Source organism: Centruroides vittatus, unplaced genomic scaffold (assembly GCF_030686945.1).
Source record: "Centruroides vittatus isolate TY-2023 unplaced genomic scaffold, ASM3068694v2 contig_17, whole genome shotgun sequence".
Classification (NCBI taxonomy): domain Eukaryota; kingdom Metazoa; phylum Arthropoda; class Arachnida; order Scorpiones; family Buthidae; genus Centruroides; species Centruroides vittatus.
This window is the reverse complement of record NW_027121033.1, coordinates 705,186-721,835: the sequence shown is the minus strand read 5'-3', so window position 1 is coordinate 721,835 and position 16,650 is coordinate 705,186. Positions and strand designations below refer to the sequence as shown.

The 16,650-nt window shown below is 41.5% G+C and overlaps 2 protein-coding genes and 1 long non-coding RNA gene across 3 annotated transcripts in view; 2 read left to right on the top strand and 1 right to left on the bottom strand.

The window, feature by feature from the left end:
- Nucleotides 1-16,650, bottom strand: part of LOC136969082 (uncharacterized) — a 43,859-nt gene that overhangs the window by 3,086 nt on the left and 24,123 nt on the right. The window contains exon 2 of the long non-coding RNA XR_010879755.1: nt 4,368-4,509. This is a non-coding gene — a long non-coding RNA (uncharacterized lncRNA). The remainder of the gene's footprint in view (nt 1-4,367; nt 4,510-16,650) is intronic.
- LOC136969081 (uncharacterized) lies at nt 4,389-5,940 on the top strand. The gene is made up of 4 exons (XM_067263177.1): nt 4,389-4,528; nt 4,817-4,854; nt 4,943-5,185; nt 5,549-5,940. The coding sequence occupies exons 1-4, from the start codon at nt 4,525-4,527 to the stop codon at nt 5,645-5,647; spliced, it is 384 nt and encodes a 127-aa protein (XP_067119278.1). The 5' UTR covers nt 4,389-4,524; the 3' UTR covers nt 5,648-5,940.
- Nucleotides 14,483-16,474, top strand: LOC136969078 (transcription factor Jun-like). Its single transcript, XM_067263175.1, has one exon. It carries the CDS (start codon nt 14,661-14,663, stop codon nt 15,552-15,554), a length of 894 nt encoding a protein of 297 aa, XP_067119276.1. The 5' UTR covers nt 14,483-14,660; the 3' UTR covers nt 15,555-16,474.

Below are 16,650 nucleotides of genomic sequence, written 5' to 3'. Positions count from 1 at the left end.
TCGAACAACCGAAATTAACCCTTTACGTTGTGTAAATTTTATTGTTTTTGAAAAAACGGGAGATTATATCACGTTTATTGGCACGATAAAACATTATTTCATGTCCAAATTAAACTTTTTAATGTCAGATATAAGTATGGCGTAACGTTATTTGAAATAGTTTGATACAATATACTGTCGTTGCAGTGAATAACAATAGACTCGTATTAACATTCAAAATATTTTAGATTTCGTTTAGGGATCGTAGAAACCATTTTGAAAAATTTTGCATATGTATCTAGTATATAGAAAGTACACAATGTATTATTCTTAATGCCAAAATAATCGAATAGGGTACCGTTAACTAATGTCACGAGAACACTTAGCATTCCATAGCCATTTCACCAAATAGATTTATTTGTAATTTCGTATTTAATAGCACGAAACAGTTTACGTTGCCGTGGGTGTAAATCTTTCTTTAAAACAACGGTCGCTTTCGAAACTGAACCACCATCTTCTCTATTGTTTCCGCCATTTTAAATTATCTCGAATGGATTGTAACGCTTCCTTCGCACCGAGATGTGGTAAAAATTGCTTTGGCTCGACCGTTTCGATAAGGCTAGGTTATTCTGACGACAGCAACAAAACCGGAATAAGGACACTCTTCTAGACAAACTGGATTCGTAGACCATTTTAATTGTTTATCTTATTAGATTTTTGTTAATGTTTTCGAACGGCAGACTTAAGGGACACTGTTCTACGAGTTGACGGTGCCTACCACAATCGATTTACGGGACGTTTAAAAATTTGGAGTCTCGTGAAGAAATGCTATCATTTTAACATCCGATTTATTTCTCATTTATGATTTTTCGGTGTTCTAGTACTTTCAGTGTGAGGATATTTACTTCCGAAGTAATATTTGGGTAATAATTTCGTATTGCATCCTGCCGTGATTTCCGGGGTGGCTATCATTTTTTTCTTCTGACTACTCTACTATTACGTCCGAACTTTTCCCTGTGTCCGGTCGAATTGAGTTGTCTTTTGATTTCTTTATCGCCCCCGCATTGAGTTGTTTGCGAGGACCTTTCTAAAATTTCTTAAAATTGTCGTCGAGTGTTTTTTTTTTCTTTCTCTTAATCGCATTGTAACTGAGTGGTCGTCTAAAATTTTTAACGTCTGTGATTAAATGTCTTCCGTAATCTCTGTTTACGTACTAACTTCTGTAAATGAGATTTGAGTTTGTAAATATCCGTGAAGAATATTAAACTCGATTGGTAAATTTCTAAAGACGAGAGAGAACAGACAAATGACATTTCTTATTGTTACCTCGTACAAAGCTTGTGCCCCACGTTAACCACAAAATAACATTCGTATCGCGTGTGGTAGTTTGTAAAATAACTCGTCTCACCCCCCGTCGAAACGTAAATCCAACTCGATCGTCCCTTTTTGCACGATTTGTTTTTCTAACCAGGGTTCTCGCCAGCCCTCGTACCTATTTTATGTGGTTTATTTTGAGCCTGAGTGATTCTGTCGTCAAATACTTCGTTTAATCTGTCTTGCAGCTAGTGTTAGAATATAATAGATGTCACTGTTTAGTTATTTGGAAATGCTCTCTATTGTCGTTGTGATCTGTATCAAACATTTGAAATTGTTATATGAACGAATATGAGAACAGTTCCATTGAATTGTCGGCGTAATGCGAGATCTGCCATTTGTTGCGGATCTTTTGTCGTCTGCGCATTTTATTAACACGAGGGGAACTGTCGAGAGCACGAGGTGGAGCGGGCCTCCTTTTGCCTTCGAACAAATGAAATATATACGGCTTTGCGTTGCTTAGAATTGCTACAGACCCTGAAAAAATCCCTGGCTCCCCTCTCGAGGGCCCCGAACACAGGGAGAAACATAGGGAGAAAAGGAAAGATAAAGCAAAGATTTTATATAATTTCCTCAATGTTGTTAATGTTCGATTTTTCTAATATTTAATTCTTCACACGGACGAGCACGTTGCTCGAAATTGCCTGTTACACTTTCTCGTAGTGACTGTTATACCGGTTATGCATTGTTATAATGATGCAATTTACGTAACTCGTGTAGCACGAAATTATACAGATGTGAATATTGCATTGCGTAATTATGTACATGTATTTTACGGTGAGGATTTTTAGAAAAATATTTCCCTCATTTTTTTACCTCGTCTATTGGCATCTTAATCTCGAATTCGTCAGCTTGAAATCAAAATTGCATTGTATTGTTTGAAGCGGTGATGTGCTGATTTTCAGCAAGAATCGTTGAGCACGTGCTGTACTTATCGTTCCGGTGATTCCACTTTATTATGGACGATATCCCTATTCAGAAATTCTTTTGTGCCATATTGCTACCTTAATTTTGTATGGGTTGCGTGTCTTTACGAATAAGACAATAAAATGGTTCGATGCAAATTGGTGCCTTGCACTTTGGAAAATAGCAACACATGTTCTTGTCTCGCGTGGTTCGAAAAGCTAATGTGTCGTTACCCATTGATGTATTTCGAAGGTGCATCACGCGGGTTACGTGTTATTTTGCAAATGGCCGCCGTCGGATCGCATTCAAACTCGGAATCCTGAGTCAAATCCCGCCATCTGTGGGATCTTAATCGGTACTCTTTCGCTCTAGTGCTTGACCACCGATTCCAGGCTAAATCCGCGGGTTTAGAATTCTGTTCGAATACCGGATGATGGCGTGCGGTATTTACCATCATCTAAATGCATTTACGTTCATCGAAACGATTAACACACAACGAAATGTCCACTCGAAATAAGTTATTCTGAAGAGATAAATGAGCCCGCGAGCACGAGTGATGAAATCGACCCTCTAAGCGGAAATCTTGCAGTTTACCATTGTTGTGTCGGAACCGTGTAATTGAAGCGAGTCGCTAATCTGTTTTCCGCTTCGAGTGAAGAAAATCAGATTCTGTTCTTGATTAAACAATATCAATGACGACAGTTGAGCGTGCGGGAAAATAGTTTTTTCTTTAAAATCGTTTCCTGGCCCGTTCGAGATGTTATTTTTCACTTTTTGAAGAAAGAATCGGACATTTTCTCTTCTCTGTGTCTAATTTACCATCTTCTATGTCGATAATTGCGTCAAGTGTTACGGGATCTATTTAGACTTTATGAATCTAAGCCTCTATATAGTTGTAATCTCCCTCGTTCTGTTTAAAAATGGCGACACCCACTTCCCTCTTGAATCTTTAATAATTTGGCAAAAAGATTCTCTCTTGTCCTGATGGAATTTCCGCGTGCTGATCCACTGTCGCCGAATTGTTTTCAACTGTTTTTTAAACGTTTGGAATATACGTTAATCTAAACGGTTACGCGATACAAATTATAGGTTTTTGTGTTGAAAAAACGTTGAACCGGTGTTGTTTGTTGTTGTTGTTGTTGCTGCTGCTGTTGTTTTTAAAGTTTTTTCTTTGGCAACTCGAATACAGTGCACCGCTTGTGTTTCCCGTTGTAGGCACCGCGTGACCCGTCTTAATTGTTAAAAAATTGTCGGTTTTGTTAATCGATTTGCTCTGTGAAAAACGGTGCCATAAAAAATTTTCGTCACGTTCGAGGGGCGCGAAGCGTGCCTACGAGGTCGGGTTCGAGTTCCGCGACATTGTTTAAATGTAGAAACAAGAGCGCCACCGTTCGGCCAGTGCGGTTTAATAATTTATTACGTCGTCGGTCGCGGGCTAATTGGCGGTTCAAACGAGAATTTAATTGGTCGACGGTTCGGTTCGCGTGTTAATTTATGTATGACGTTTTAGTCGTTAGAAAACCCGGCTGTATTTAATTTTTTTGTGTACCTGTTATTTATTGGAATATGTTGTAGTATAATTGGAACAAATAGAATCTCTTTATATGGTTTTTGTCGGTTGTAAAGATCGATGCAATAAATTGTTTTAATGTTAGTGAGACAAGTTTTGTATTGTTTTCGTTTTAATGCACTTCCCCCATTGACGTTGTCATTACCATTAAACACTACTAACAATAAGAGTCGCGGGATCGCGTCTTGCCAACGTACCACGTGGAATTTTCCGGAGTTTATTAGTTTGTAACTCCTAAATAGGGACTAAAATAGGGGAAACATCCCACAGGTGGCGTTGTTGTACACAAACAAATCATAACACATGCGTGCTGTGGTTTCGTACTGTTTACCTTTCGAAAAATTCAATCGACCAACCACACACGACGTGCCGCGACGTCATTCGAAAACTGTGATAGCTAGTGGATAAACCGAAAACGGTATCGAAATTTGCAAATATTTGTCACAGGTGATGCAGGTGCGCCATCTAGGAGTAAAAAATATAAAAGTGCGTGAAAAAATGGCGCCATCTATGAAGGAAGAAAGCCAGCGGAACTTACCTTGACCCGTCATGCGGCCAAACCGGTTTTTTCGACTCCCACCGTTTCGGGTAAAGGTACACGTCACCATTAAAGCTTCTCCCTTGCGTTTTGTCTACCTTTTAAAGACGCCGTTCTGACCGGGAATTAACTTTTCTTCGTTCTGAAACACCGAAAGATGGGTAAGTCGTTATTTTCTCTAAATTAACTAATCGTGGACATCGGTCACGTTCGAACCGTTCCTTAATTCCTCTCGAAAAGTCTGAAAAATTCGTATAATCGAATGTTTACGTCGGAGAACCCCGACGAAGAAAGAAACGAATTCGTCTCGTTGAATAAACCTTAAAATTTTCCTGTTTAAGGAAACGGATGGCGTGTCGACGCAACGACGTCTACGTCAACACACGTCACGAATATCTTGTAAATTTTTGAATATTTAAAATAGCCAATTATCGTTTCTTCCGTTCTAGGTGGTGCGAGATTATTTATTATTACTCTCGTGGTCACGGTAAATATAACAAATTTGATTACTCTAACTGACCCTAATCCGAACGAGATTGTTTTTTATTAATCGTGTTTTTTTTGTTTTTCCTTAGTTGTTCGGCTTGGCTCTGGCCGACATGATGCGAAAGAGCATCGTTTTCGACATGAAGAGCCCCAAAGTGTTTTACTGCCCCCAAGAGAAGCCGAAAAGTCTGGAGAAGATGATCGTCAAGTCTCGTCCCATCGAGAAACTCTGCGAGTTTGAAGGCCGAGGTCTGCCCAAAAACCATAAACCCGACTGCTACAACGACATCGACGAGTCGGAGTACGCCTGCGCCGAGAAGGAACGCATCATGGTTGGTTCTTTCGAATATTTAAAAACTAATAACAACAATCGCAATTTTTTGGGGAAAAAATCGATTACGATTCGTTTAGATTAGTAATCACGTAATTGGTTTATCGATCGGCGAGGTGGTGCCATCTGGCGAACGAAAAGCGAGATATCGAGCTTTTGTTTGTTTGTTTGTTTTAATTAAAACATCCGATTGGTTCGTTTGAATATGGAAATAACGAACCGCATTCGAACCGGGTTTTAACTTTATGAAGTTGCGAATACAAACACCAGATGGCGACGCCGTCAGGGGTGAGCGATCGCATTTATGCTTCGTTTCACCCGCCCGAAATGTCTAATTTTCGAACTTTTTTCCCGTGTGTTTCAGACGAGAATGCACCCCCCTAACGACACAGAAACGACCGTGACAGACTTGCCCACCACCCAAGCTTACAAGAGAGGATTCAAAAAGAAGACGAGTTGGTAGATTGAACTATCGATTAATCGATTAATGTGATCTTCACGAGGCAGCTTCCATACATAAATATATATTTTCCGTTTTGTTTTCGAGATTATGATCGACTGTATAATTGTCGCTGTTTCCGAGGTTAAGGGACGATAAAAGGAAACGTAATTGTGACGTATTAACACGGGGGCCGTGTTTAAAAGCAAAAAAAAAAAACAGATAATTCTTTAATTTATTGTTTTAATATATGCAATTTGTCAAACTTTTTGTACGATTTATTTTTTAATTAATAAAATGTAAAATTCTTTTTTTTATTTAATTTTTTTTCAAAGGGGGAAAATACAATCGATAATTCGTCTTTATTCTAAACAAACTTCAGCCAGGTCACGTGGGTAAATTAAACATTGACGTTCTCTCCCGCACCTGCGTTTGGCACGCGCCGAGTCACGTGCCCAACCGAAAAAATCGATTATCGATCACGTGACCGGGCAACGGTCCTCGGGGGGCCCTCCAAAAAATCTGATTTATTTTCCATTCTTGCTCTAAAATCGACCGAAAGAGATTGGAAAAGTTAAAATTTTGTAATTAATTTGTAATTATTTAAAATAAATATCGTCCAATCGGAACTGTGCGAGACAACGGCGGCGACCAATGAAATTCCAGCGTATAAATTTTAAATTAACCAATCTTTCGACGTCTGGAATATTTGAATTTTTATAAGTCGTAAAACTCTGGCGATATTGGACGTTTCGCTAAGCGTGACGTAACTCGAACGATTTAAAGCGGCGAATGAAACGCTTCGAAAATTCAAATATTTGAAATAAGTATCGATCGGTGAACCGTATAAGGTATATAATAAACCATGCGCGTGACTGCGGCGACGAATTAGCGTTTAGCTAATTCGAATTCGAATCGACCAATTAAACACGCATTTAACCGTTTTAAATTCTGAAGTCTTTCGAACCGTCCAATGAAAACACTTAACCAATTAAACTCTCTAACAGAAGTGACGTAATTCGCGCAACGAATTAATTAATACAGATTCAAATTTTTAAATTCGATAAACGTCACATTTTACGTAAACGATGGGCCGACCAATAAACTTTCTATAAAACAAAATTCAAATTCAAACCGACCAATAGCCACGCTCGTACATCAAATTTAACCGTCTCGCTGTGTATTTCTAGGCGAACGGGAAAAAAATCGACTCGAGTGTTAAAAATAGTCACTGTATTAATAAATTAAAGTGAAAAAAACATGACCGAGTCGAATAAATATATTGGAACATGTTCATTAAAGGCAATTTATCGAATTAAACTTCAGCCTTGAGATGGATATGTGTACCAATCTTAAAACGTGACAATTCGTCACGTTAATTAATGAACAGATTATCAGTTTTTTTCTCCCTTTCTCTCCTGCGCCCTTAACCCCGTCCGAATTCTTAGAACCGTTCGAATTCCGCGAAAACTAAAGAACAATTCGTGACGTTAACCTGTATAAAACGGGCAGGCGCCAAGCGTGGCTTAGTGTTAATAAATTGTGATTGGTAGACAATCTGCCGTGTGACACTAATCAACCGATAGTATATAAGAAAACAAAAAAAGGGAGAGTAAATTACTGATGAGACAGTTAAAAGAGTCCTTGAAGGAAGAAAAACTCATTAATTTGATCACTAAAAATATTCCCTGTCTAATAAAACACGTGCAAAGTTTATTTTGCAGAAGAAATTTTTCTTAAAATACCCCCCGAAATAGCGCAAAAAAAGAAAAAAAAATGCAAAGTTTTCGACCTCTATCCTCGTATCGAGAGCGTTTTAAAAAATGACGTTAAAAGGAGGTATTTTTTCTATCCGGGATAATAATATACACGCTGCACATTATCATTTTTAACAACCGAAATTTACGACCGGACATATAAGTGTTTGTGCCTCGTAAAAGTGACCTATTACAGAAAGCAGCACGAGGATATAATAATAATAATAATAATAATAATAATAATATAGATGTGTGTGTACGGCGTATACAGATATATATACGCTGCAGCATCCTTAAAAAGAAGGGATATTGCCTTCTATCCCCCCGCAATTAACGACACAAACGACCGTTTTTACAACTACGCGAGAGGCTTCGTTTGTTAAACGTTGCATAAATCAAAAGGCACTTTTCGGACGGAGCACGTGGCCGGACGGAGGGATGCCTGGTGTTTTTTTTCTTTCGTTATTTATTTATTACCGTTTAGTAGGATCCCCCCGTAAAGGTGTATTCGAAAACAGGATTCACAGAACGTGAACCTTTGGAACTTCCATTTTGATTATATTGAGCGTATCTCCTATTTTGTGAAGGAGTGGATGCGCCAGGGATTTCTGGTAGCCTCCAGCTCTCTCAATCATCGTTTCCCCCTCCAACTCTCGACTGGTACTCGACCCAAACTTCACCCTCATAACTCTATCCAAACGGTGGGTCCTCCCTGTTTGTAGGAGAAGAAGCGAAGGAACGAAACAGGAAAAAAAAGGAGGGGAACAAAATCTCGATTGTTTCATCACGTGCTACTGCAAGTACAGAACGACCATACGGGGGGTTTCAGTGGCCATCGAGACGCAACTAGAAACCATACCGGAGTCGGTATCTATAATTACAAACCGGAGATAAAGGGAGGCGGTGTCGAGTTGTCTGACCAACATGGAGTTCACAACCCACACACACCTTACGTACTATTAGTACACCATTAGATTTCGGTAAATTCCGTGTTTGCTGAATGAAACTGGGCGGTTCCTCTACCATGCCATTAGCGTCGGCAGACAACAAAAAGTTTCTATTTTTTTTATTTTTTCTTCTGGTGACCTTCCAGCTCACGCGCTCCGTCCCAAAATGTGTTTTTCGTGTCCGGGTGGGAGCCACCCTCCGAGTGGACAAGATCCTAACCTGGAGATTCCGAAATTACGGCACCCCCCGTGATACGGCGCGAGCCACCATGCGCGCGCAATTTGGGTATCGTTTAATGGCTCCTTTAATTGTATTTTAATCGCTTGGATCGCCTTGAAATGATTTCCGTCACGTTTGACTTATATACATTAATCCATATTAATAATGGATTTCTCTTTGCAAATTAAATTTCTACGATTGTTAAAATAAATAAATAAATGATAAATCAATCCTTTGTCATGTAAATGAATTGGAATAATTAAAGAAAAGACACCGCCTTGGCCCATTTAGATGATGGCATACGGCGAAAAATACCATTGGGCCCCACCCCGGGTAATGGTCACTTACATCACAATCGGGTGGATGATGTATGTAGACGATGCCGTCCACGTCATCTTTCCAGAAAACGGCGCTAAAATTGCCGTGACCTTGAAGGCCCCTCGACCAGAAAGGCCTTAAAAGAAAAGTTATTTTTCGCATACGTCCCTATAAATATATTAAGGCAGAGATGCCCTGCTGGGGGAGAAGTCGATATACGAGCCAGCACGGGAATATATTTTGAACGGGATTGAGAAACGCGTGCCCTTCCCCTCCCGCGTGACGCTACGGCCACTTTTTTCCATACCCTAAAAATTGGGCATTTTTAGTGTCCTTCTTCCCGGAATCTGTCCCTAATTCTTAGGGATTTTCGGCCTCTCTCACATTTTCCGAAGGGTTCCGTCTAAACCAGGACGCACGCGTTCCACAGACCTGAATCTCGGGGAATTTCTATTTCCCTAACGACCCAATTTCTTCACATCCGGATATATAAATCCCATCAGGGCATTATTTTTAGGGCCCCGGATACCCTATCGAGTCCATCGATAAGGGGGATCCCCGGAGCGACCGAAAATAGATCGGCCGGCTCTCTCGGATCGAAGGGGATCGGAACGAGAAACAAACTCATAAATTTACCCTCAATCAATCCATCTTGGTGTGTGTAGACCTGGCAGAGGATCGCTGGCGCGCGCGCGAGCCCGGAATCACCTCGGACCACCAAACAGATCCCAAAACAGGAATGTCGTCAATTATCCCATGAAACACGATTCCCTAATAACAATCAATAAACAGCACCCAGAGAACTCTTCCCCCAATCCAAGGGCTGACATCTGATAATAACGGTATTAGATACGTGGGGAGAAGTGAAGCTCCTCAAACAATACCCCACGTCTGTAGCGGCACCATGCATTTTACATGAGGACCCACATGTCGCTTATACCATTAAGGTCTCCTCCGATGATCAATCTTCTATTCATCTAGGGCGCTATGACTTTGGGTGCTCGACAGTCCCCGCTTTAATCAGCCCGTTTTCCCCATCCCTCTCCGCTCGTCTAGACAGCATCGGACCACCCCTTGTCCATCTAACTCGAAAAACCCGATTTATACTTCCACAAAAAGGGGATGGATCCGCTATAAAAACGCGCAATCCTCCGTAAGAAAAGGGCCCTCCGCGCCGAAAATCCACCGTAAAAATGTTTAAAATTTTAAAAGCCCATAAAAATCCGCGAGGAAACGCCTCGGAATATGCAAATTTGCGCATTGTTACGTCACTCAGGCGCGTGAATATTTTTTTCTTAAATTTCGAAATCGACACTTCGCGACACCAGGAGACGCCTGCGCGAACGGGGAGAGGGAAAACATAAAAATGGCGGTTAGGAACCGAATTCTGGGGAATTTTCGAGGGAGTGTGTGAAAGGTCCCCGCCGAATTTTTCTTGTGTTTTTTTATTACTACGGCGTCTGGGTGCTGTTTATCTAACAGGAAATAGAAAATTCTTGTTTGGGCCTATTAATCTACATGTCGGTCTACGCTACAATTAAGCTTCCACACCTTTCCTCCGTGATTGGAATATCAAATCAGAATCAACTAACTCGCCGCCGCCTACGAAACGAAAGGCATTCAACCCCCCCTCTAATTACTAAACCCAATAAAGAAAAGGGGGAACGAATCTATCAGTGGCAGCACGAAATTTCCCGAAATTCCTCGCGCCGTTAGATAACGCGGGGGTGGGGGATAAATCGGGAAAGCGAAACCGGATTTACCTATCGAAAGGTTCTGCCTCCCCCCTCGCGCGCGCGCGCGAGGGGGCTGAGGCAGAAAAATATGCCAGAAAATGGCAAATGTGCCCCGGACACGGGACAGTGTTGCCGGAAACGTAAACTAGTTTTCGCCCACATTCCATCCATTCCCTAGGTGAAGGAGTTGCGAAAACAATTTCCGTTATAACCTGAAATGACTTCTTCGTAATGTCATTACACTTGACCTCATACGAGAAATTTCTTAAATCGGGGGAGAACTTCTCGACCCCTTTAAGACGGCGGAAATTATCGAAAAATTCGCGTTTTTTTTTTCTTTAAAGAATAAAACCTCTATTTTGCGGATATTTTAAATAATCACTCCTTTTTTTGTACTTTGTATATATAATTTTTTTTTCTATCTGTCTGGCGTCTGTACGCGAGGCGATGTTTTGTGTACGGATCTTTGGCATTGTGAATTTTTCACTACTTGGTTAAACTGGACAGTATAACCTTGAACCGATGCCAATATGCAAAGACAGCGGCGCGAAACTACTATTGATGCTCTGTCTTACCCTTTATATACCCGGGCAACTTCTACACTTTTTATTGTCGCTCCGACGCCCACGCCACTCTATCAAAAAACCCCTCTCCCCCCGACAATTCGGAAGAAACTCTTGACGAAGGGCACGTGACGAGGATCTCGCGCTTGTTTTTTTTCTTCTTCCTCGATTTCCACGTCCCTAAATTAAGCATGAAGAAGTTGGCAACAGTGATGCCTTTCTAATTGTTTGGAGAAAGACGACCCGCTTATAGCTCCTGTGACCAATTGGGTATTCTAAAATTCGCAACAAACGGGTTTCGAGGGGGTTGCTAAGTGCGCTATTAACGGTTTAAAATCTCCACGCCGCGGTATTATGGCTCTCATTCAAACCCTGTGTTATTTATCTCTCTCGCGCCCCTTTATAAAGTCATCGGTGTTGCACCTGTGTGTTTGGTAAGTATCGTGTTAAAGGTGTTAATTTTAGAAAAATCTGCTGGTACCCAACCACTTAACTTGCCAATTTAAAGGACTTCCTACCCTGTTTATGTGCAAATTTATAATTAGAGGAACCGCACCCCTAAATTCTGCTTTTTTTAGAAAAAAACACCTTCGAATGGGGGAGTGTATTCGGCCCATTTACTCGTCTGGATAGGCCCTAAATTTAATAGAACGGCCGTCCTTCAGCGATTGTATCTGGAGATTATACAGATTGCGATCTAGATTAGCTAGACCGGAGACGGAGCCGCAAAGGGCCGTTCAGAAATAGAGCCGCGAACTTTGACCCCAAAATCCAATAACTCACCCTTGACCTCTTGTAAAATAAAGCCAACCCTCTCGCGTTTTACTTTCAACCCTTCACAATTACACCACGCTACGAAGATGCGATATAAATACAGGTCCGTTTACTCGACCTCTGATCTTTAATCGATTTCACAATTGAGTTAGAGTGAAACAGAGCAGCGAGTGACCTAAAAACGTCTTTGAGCCCGGCAATTTCGGAAGGGGGTGAGTCAGCAAACGCTACAACACCACGGGACCACTCGCGGGACTGATAAGGATCGAAAAATTCGAACAAACAACTGAAATGAGAAAACATATAATTAACAAGGGGACATGTTAAATGTTCTACCTCATTTACCTAAAGTAATTTCCACCGTCCTGGGCTTTTTCTATCGGGCCCTACGGGCATTTTTGAGAATTGAACCCTTCCTTATGTAGGCAATAACCCGAGTGAATCAGCGAGTAACTGGATCTTTTTCTCCCTCCTCGACCACTTCCTGACCACAAAATGTCGAGATGCCAGACAGGCCGACTATCCTTTAGCTCCATATTCCAAAAATATCCCTGGTGTACGGGGCAATAAACCCTCCCCCTCTGTAAAAGAAATATTAACGCGGCGTACAGAAACGTGTAAAATTTTAATAGAAGATAACCCGGCGGACATCCGGTATAAATCGAAACGCGAAAAGATAAATGGAAACTCCGAAGGGGGGAGTTAAAGATTAGTGGTAGCAAGTTCTTGTTTGTGTGACGTCATGCGGTCAATTCAACTACTACAATACTTAATTTATAGTCTACTTGGAAACAGGTAAGAAATGCGTGGGCACTACGCCGGAAGTGAAGAAAGAAAAAAAAATAAAAGATAAAACTTATTAAACACGTGGGTGTAGGTTCTACATACTCCCAATCACGTCAGTTATGCGAGTAACTGGAAAATATACATTATTCTATCTACATGGCATATTATTTAGCATAAAATTAGCATTACACTATTAAAAACATCTAGCGTCATCGATTTCTAACCGTAGTTTAAACGTAACAGCACAGGTAGGGTCTCTTAAAGTTCCTTAAATTACTCGAGAGGCGTTAAACGAGGCCTTTTTACAAATTAGGACACCTATCGGATCGTAATTACTACCAAATGTGCGCGTGGAAAACAAAAGTTTTCCAGTCCCCGGCGGTGGACGAACTTTGCCCGGTTCCGTTATCAACGAGACAAGAGACGACACGAAAAACCTCGTGACTCGTCGATAATCCGCCATCCACGTGACTAGATAGCCCCACTTACAGGATTGTCAACCTAGAAGCGATCCTTCACGCTCGAAGGGCTGGCGAATTCGCGAGAAAAATTCCCCCTTAATATAACCTATAACGTTCTAGAAAGTTTCTAGTTCATTAATTGTTTAATCTTGTTTACAAAAACCTCTTCGGAACCAGCGACGTAACTGCTTAACACAAAGCCTCACTTATATAGAAATTCGTACGCAGGCAAATTAGATAACATCACATAATTCTGATGAGTAATCGCGCGATTATTTCGTAGAAATAATAAATAGAAAAAAAATGATTCTATAATTGTAGAAATTGCGTCAAAGTGTTATCTATATATAACATAATTTATATATTAAAAAATCGGATGATATAATTTATTTATTTATAAATAGATAAATAAAGAAAACAAAACAGCCTTCGATTACATAAATAATTTAATCGCCGTTTAGATTAATTTCGTAGCGGATAAATCACGTTTAATCCTGTTAATCCGGAGAGAGATTCGGATTAAAGAAATTGGATCGAGAAAAAAATCCACGTGGTGAGGTGGCGCTGCGGGCGCCGAAATGGATTTCTTTTTTATTGTTTATTTCGGGTGAAATTGATGAAAAAGGCCAGCTGTGACGAAACGTGCCGAAATTGACATTTTTATAACAATCGCGGCGCAGCTCACGTGCCGAAAGGGATTATTTTATAACAGACAAACGAAGCACGTGTAGCGAAATGGAAGTGTAACTGATTAATTTCGACCCGACGTAGAAGGGCGGGGAAAAGGTTCGTAAGACACTCCAAGAGTGAAAAAATGAAGTGGATTGCGCATTAAAACGAACGCTAGGCGCGGTAATCTTAGCCAAATTAAGAGGGTCCGAGAGGGGGGAAGTTTTCCCGGGCGTGGGGAAGCTGGCTCGTTGGTTAAATTATTAAACGAAGGTTGTAATAGTAAAGAAGGAGACGTTAGGGCCACTACGTGGGCGGCCTGGTTGGGCCGCAGGCCGATCTTCGATTACGGCCGGTTTGTTTAAAGCTTCTCCTCCTCCACAAAACACGTCCGTGCTGGCTTGGCTGCGGCGATAAAAGCGCCCCTATCGTCCAACCCGGCAAGTACCACCCTCCGGAAATACACATAAGTGGGAAGTGCCCTATCGACGTCGACTTTCCTGGTAGGTTGTTTCTCTACGAAATAAGCGATGACGTCAGGCTCCGCCAATAACTGTCGACTGGCGTGACGTCAGCGCCTTCCTTCCCCCAGGGAGGTGAGTCAACCTTATAAAAGCGATAGGCAACGTAGTCTGACTCACAGCAGCGTGGAGTTTATTTAGTTTACCGGCTTGTTTTGTTTCGTTTCTCTCGATTCTGTATAACGTGTGTTTCGGACGATTCTGTGTTTCTGTTTTGGATTTTTTAAGCAACGGCCCGTCACGGTGGAGTCTTTAAGTGTCAACCGCAGCCACCAGAACAGGAAAATGGAGCCCACTTTTTACGAGGATCAGCTGAGGTCGATCGAGGACATGAGGATGATGAAGAGGACTCTCAACCTGGATTTCGACAACAAATCCAATAAGAAACAGCGTTACAACACCATGCTGACCTCGCCGGACATGCACATGCTGAAGCTGGAATCGCCGGAGCTGGAGAAGTTGATCATAGCCCAAAACGGACACGTCACGACCACACCGACACCCAACCAGTACAATAACTTGTTCGTCAAGAGTGTGACGGAGGAGGAAGAACAATACGCCAAGGGTTTCGTCGATGCCCTGGCCCACCTACACCAGACGACAGGCCCCAGCGCGGGCAGCACCGTCATCCAGCCCGTGCACGAGGGCCTGTGCGACATGAACACGGCCGTCACCAGCTCCGGATGCACGATACTACCCACGTGCCCCGAAGTGCCCATGTCGCAGTCGTGCCCCGTCAGCCAGGATTGTGGGGTCATGTACACAGGTATGCCACAGGTGAGTGTCGGATGTTACTCGCAGCCCAACGAATACATACCGTCCCTGACGTCCATCAAGGAGGAACCCCAAACGGTCCCCAATCTGGGGGTGACGCCTCCGCTCTCCCCCATCGACATGGAAGACCAGGAGAGGATCAAGCTGGAGAGGAAGAGACTACGTAACAGGATAGCAGCTAGCAAGTGCCGACGACGCAAACTCGAACGTATAGCCAAGCTCGAGGACAAAGTGAAAGAACTGAAGATACAGAACAACGAGTTGGGTGCCGTGGCCAACACCCTTCGCGACCACATCTGCTCGCTCAAGCAGCAAGTCATGGACCACGTCAAGAACGGCTGCCAAATCATGGTCACTTCGGCCTACGACATGGGCACCGGAAGAAAGAACGTCTGCGGACTTTAGACGAGCATGTGGTTTAGTTTAGTGGCAAAAAACCTTGAAACAGTTTACCACGTGGGCGTCAAGGTCCCCCGTCCTCCCTTGTGTCCTACCGACAGCTGCGTGCGCGCGCGCGCGCGCGCGCGCGTGTGTGTGTATGTGTGTGGGGCTCACGCCGGCCGCCATGACGACGAGCGTTATGCACACCGACCTATCTATGCAAATCATGTGATCGAGTAAGGAGGGGGAGCACATCGAACACTTCTTTTTTTTGTTTTTTACTTCTTCCTCAAGACCCAAGTGCTCTTATAAACAAGCAATACAGGGGGAGGGCTAATTTATATAGACTTTTAGGAGCCAGAAAGTGGCCTTCCCACGAAGACACGATGGAACTTGCTTGTAAACAATGCCAAATATGCTAAAACACCAGGAATTTTTTTGGGATATTCCATAATTTGCTCACTTTAGGAGGTGTTTTTTTTTATATACAAGGAGCAAAAACAATATATTATTATATATAAATATATATATTATATATTAAAAATATATCCTATAGCTTTTTGATATGCATATTTTTATACTGTGTGTTGTGCATGATAGCTCAAGATATAATGTAATTTTATAAAAGACGAGGATACAACACGTGAAAAAAATACAAAAAAAATGCCTATTTTATGCACAAAGATTGTATAGACGTGTACTTAAATTATAAATGTAAAGAAGCTGTGTATTTTCATGGAATATTTTTTAAGAAATGAAAGGAAATATATATATAATGTATATATTTTATGGGAAGCGTGTGTTTAAATGCTTTTTGTCTTAATTCGAAAGGAAGAAAACAATTGAAAAAACCAACTAAGTCAGATTTTTAATGTGTTCATGATATATATATTATATTTTCCCCCCTTTTTTGTTTTGTAAATAAAGTTTTTCTGTGTGCGTAATTTGCATCTGTACGTTATTTTCTGTGTTCGTTTTAATTTGTAGTATTTCTACTTAGTTTTATTCTGTTTCTGTATCTACTATCCACGCTTTTCTGTGTACAGTTTTGATGTTTACGCTGTGTTTTTCATTAGTTTTATAGTGTTTCTGTGTGTAGCGATTTAAATTTTCCCACCTT

Coding starts and splice junctions, on each gene's coding strand:
- LOC136969081 (XM_067263177.1), top strand. Junction 4,855..4,942: donor TTATTACTCTCGTGGTCACG/GTAAATATAACA, acceptor GTTTTTCCTTAG/TTGTTCGGCTTGGCTCTGGC. Junction 5,186..5,548: donor CCGAGAAGGAACGCATCATG/GTTGGTTCTTTC, acceptor CGTGTGTTTCAG/ACGAGAATGCACCCCCCTAA.
- LOC136969078 (XM_067263175.1), top strand. CDS start 14,661: ATGGAGCCCACTTTTTACGAGGATCAGCTGAGGTCGATCGAGGACATG.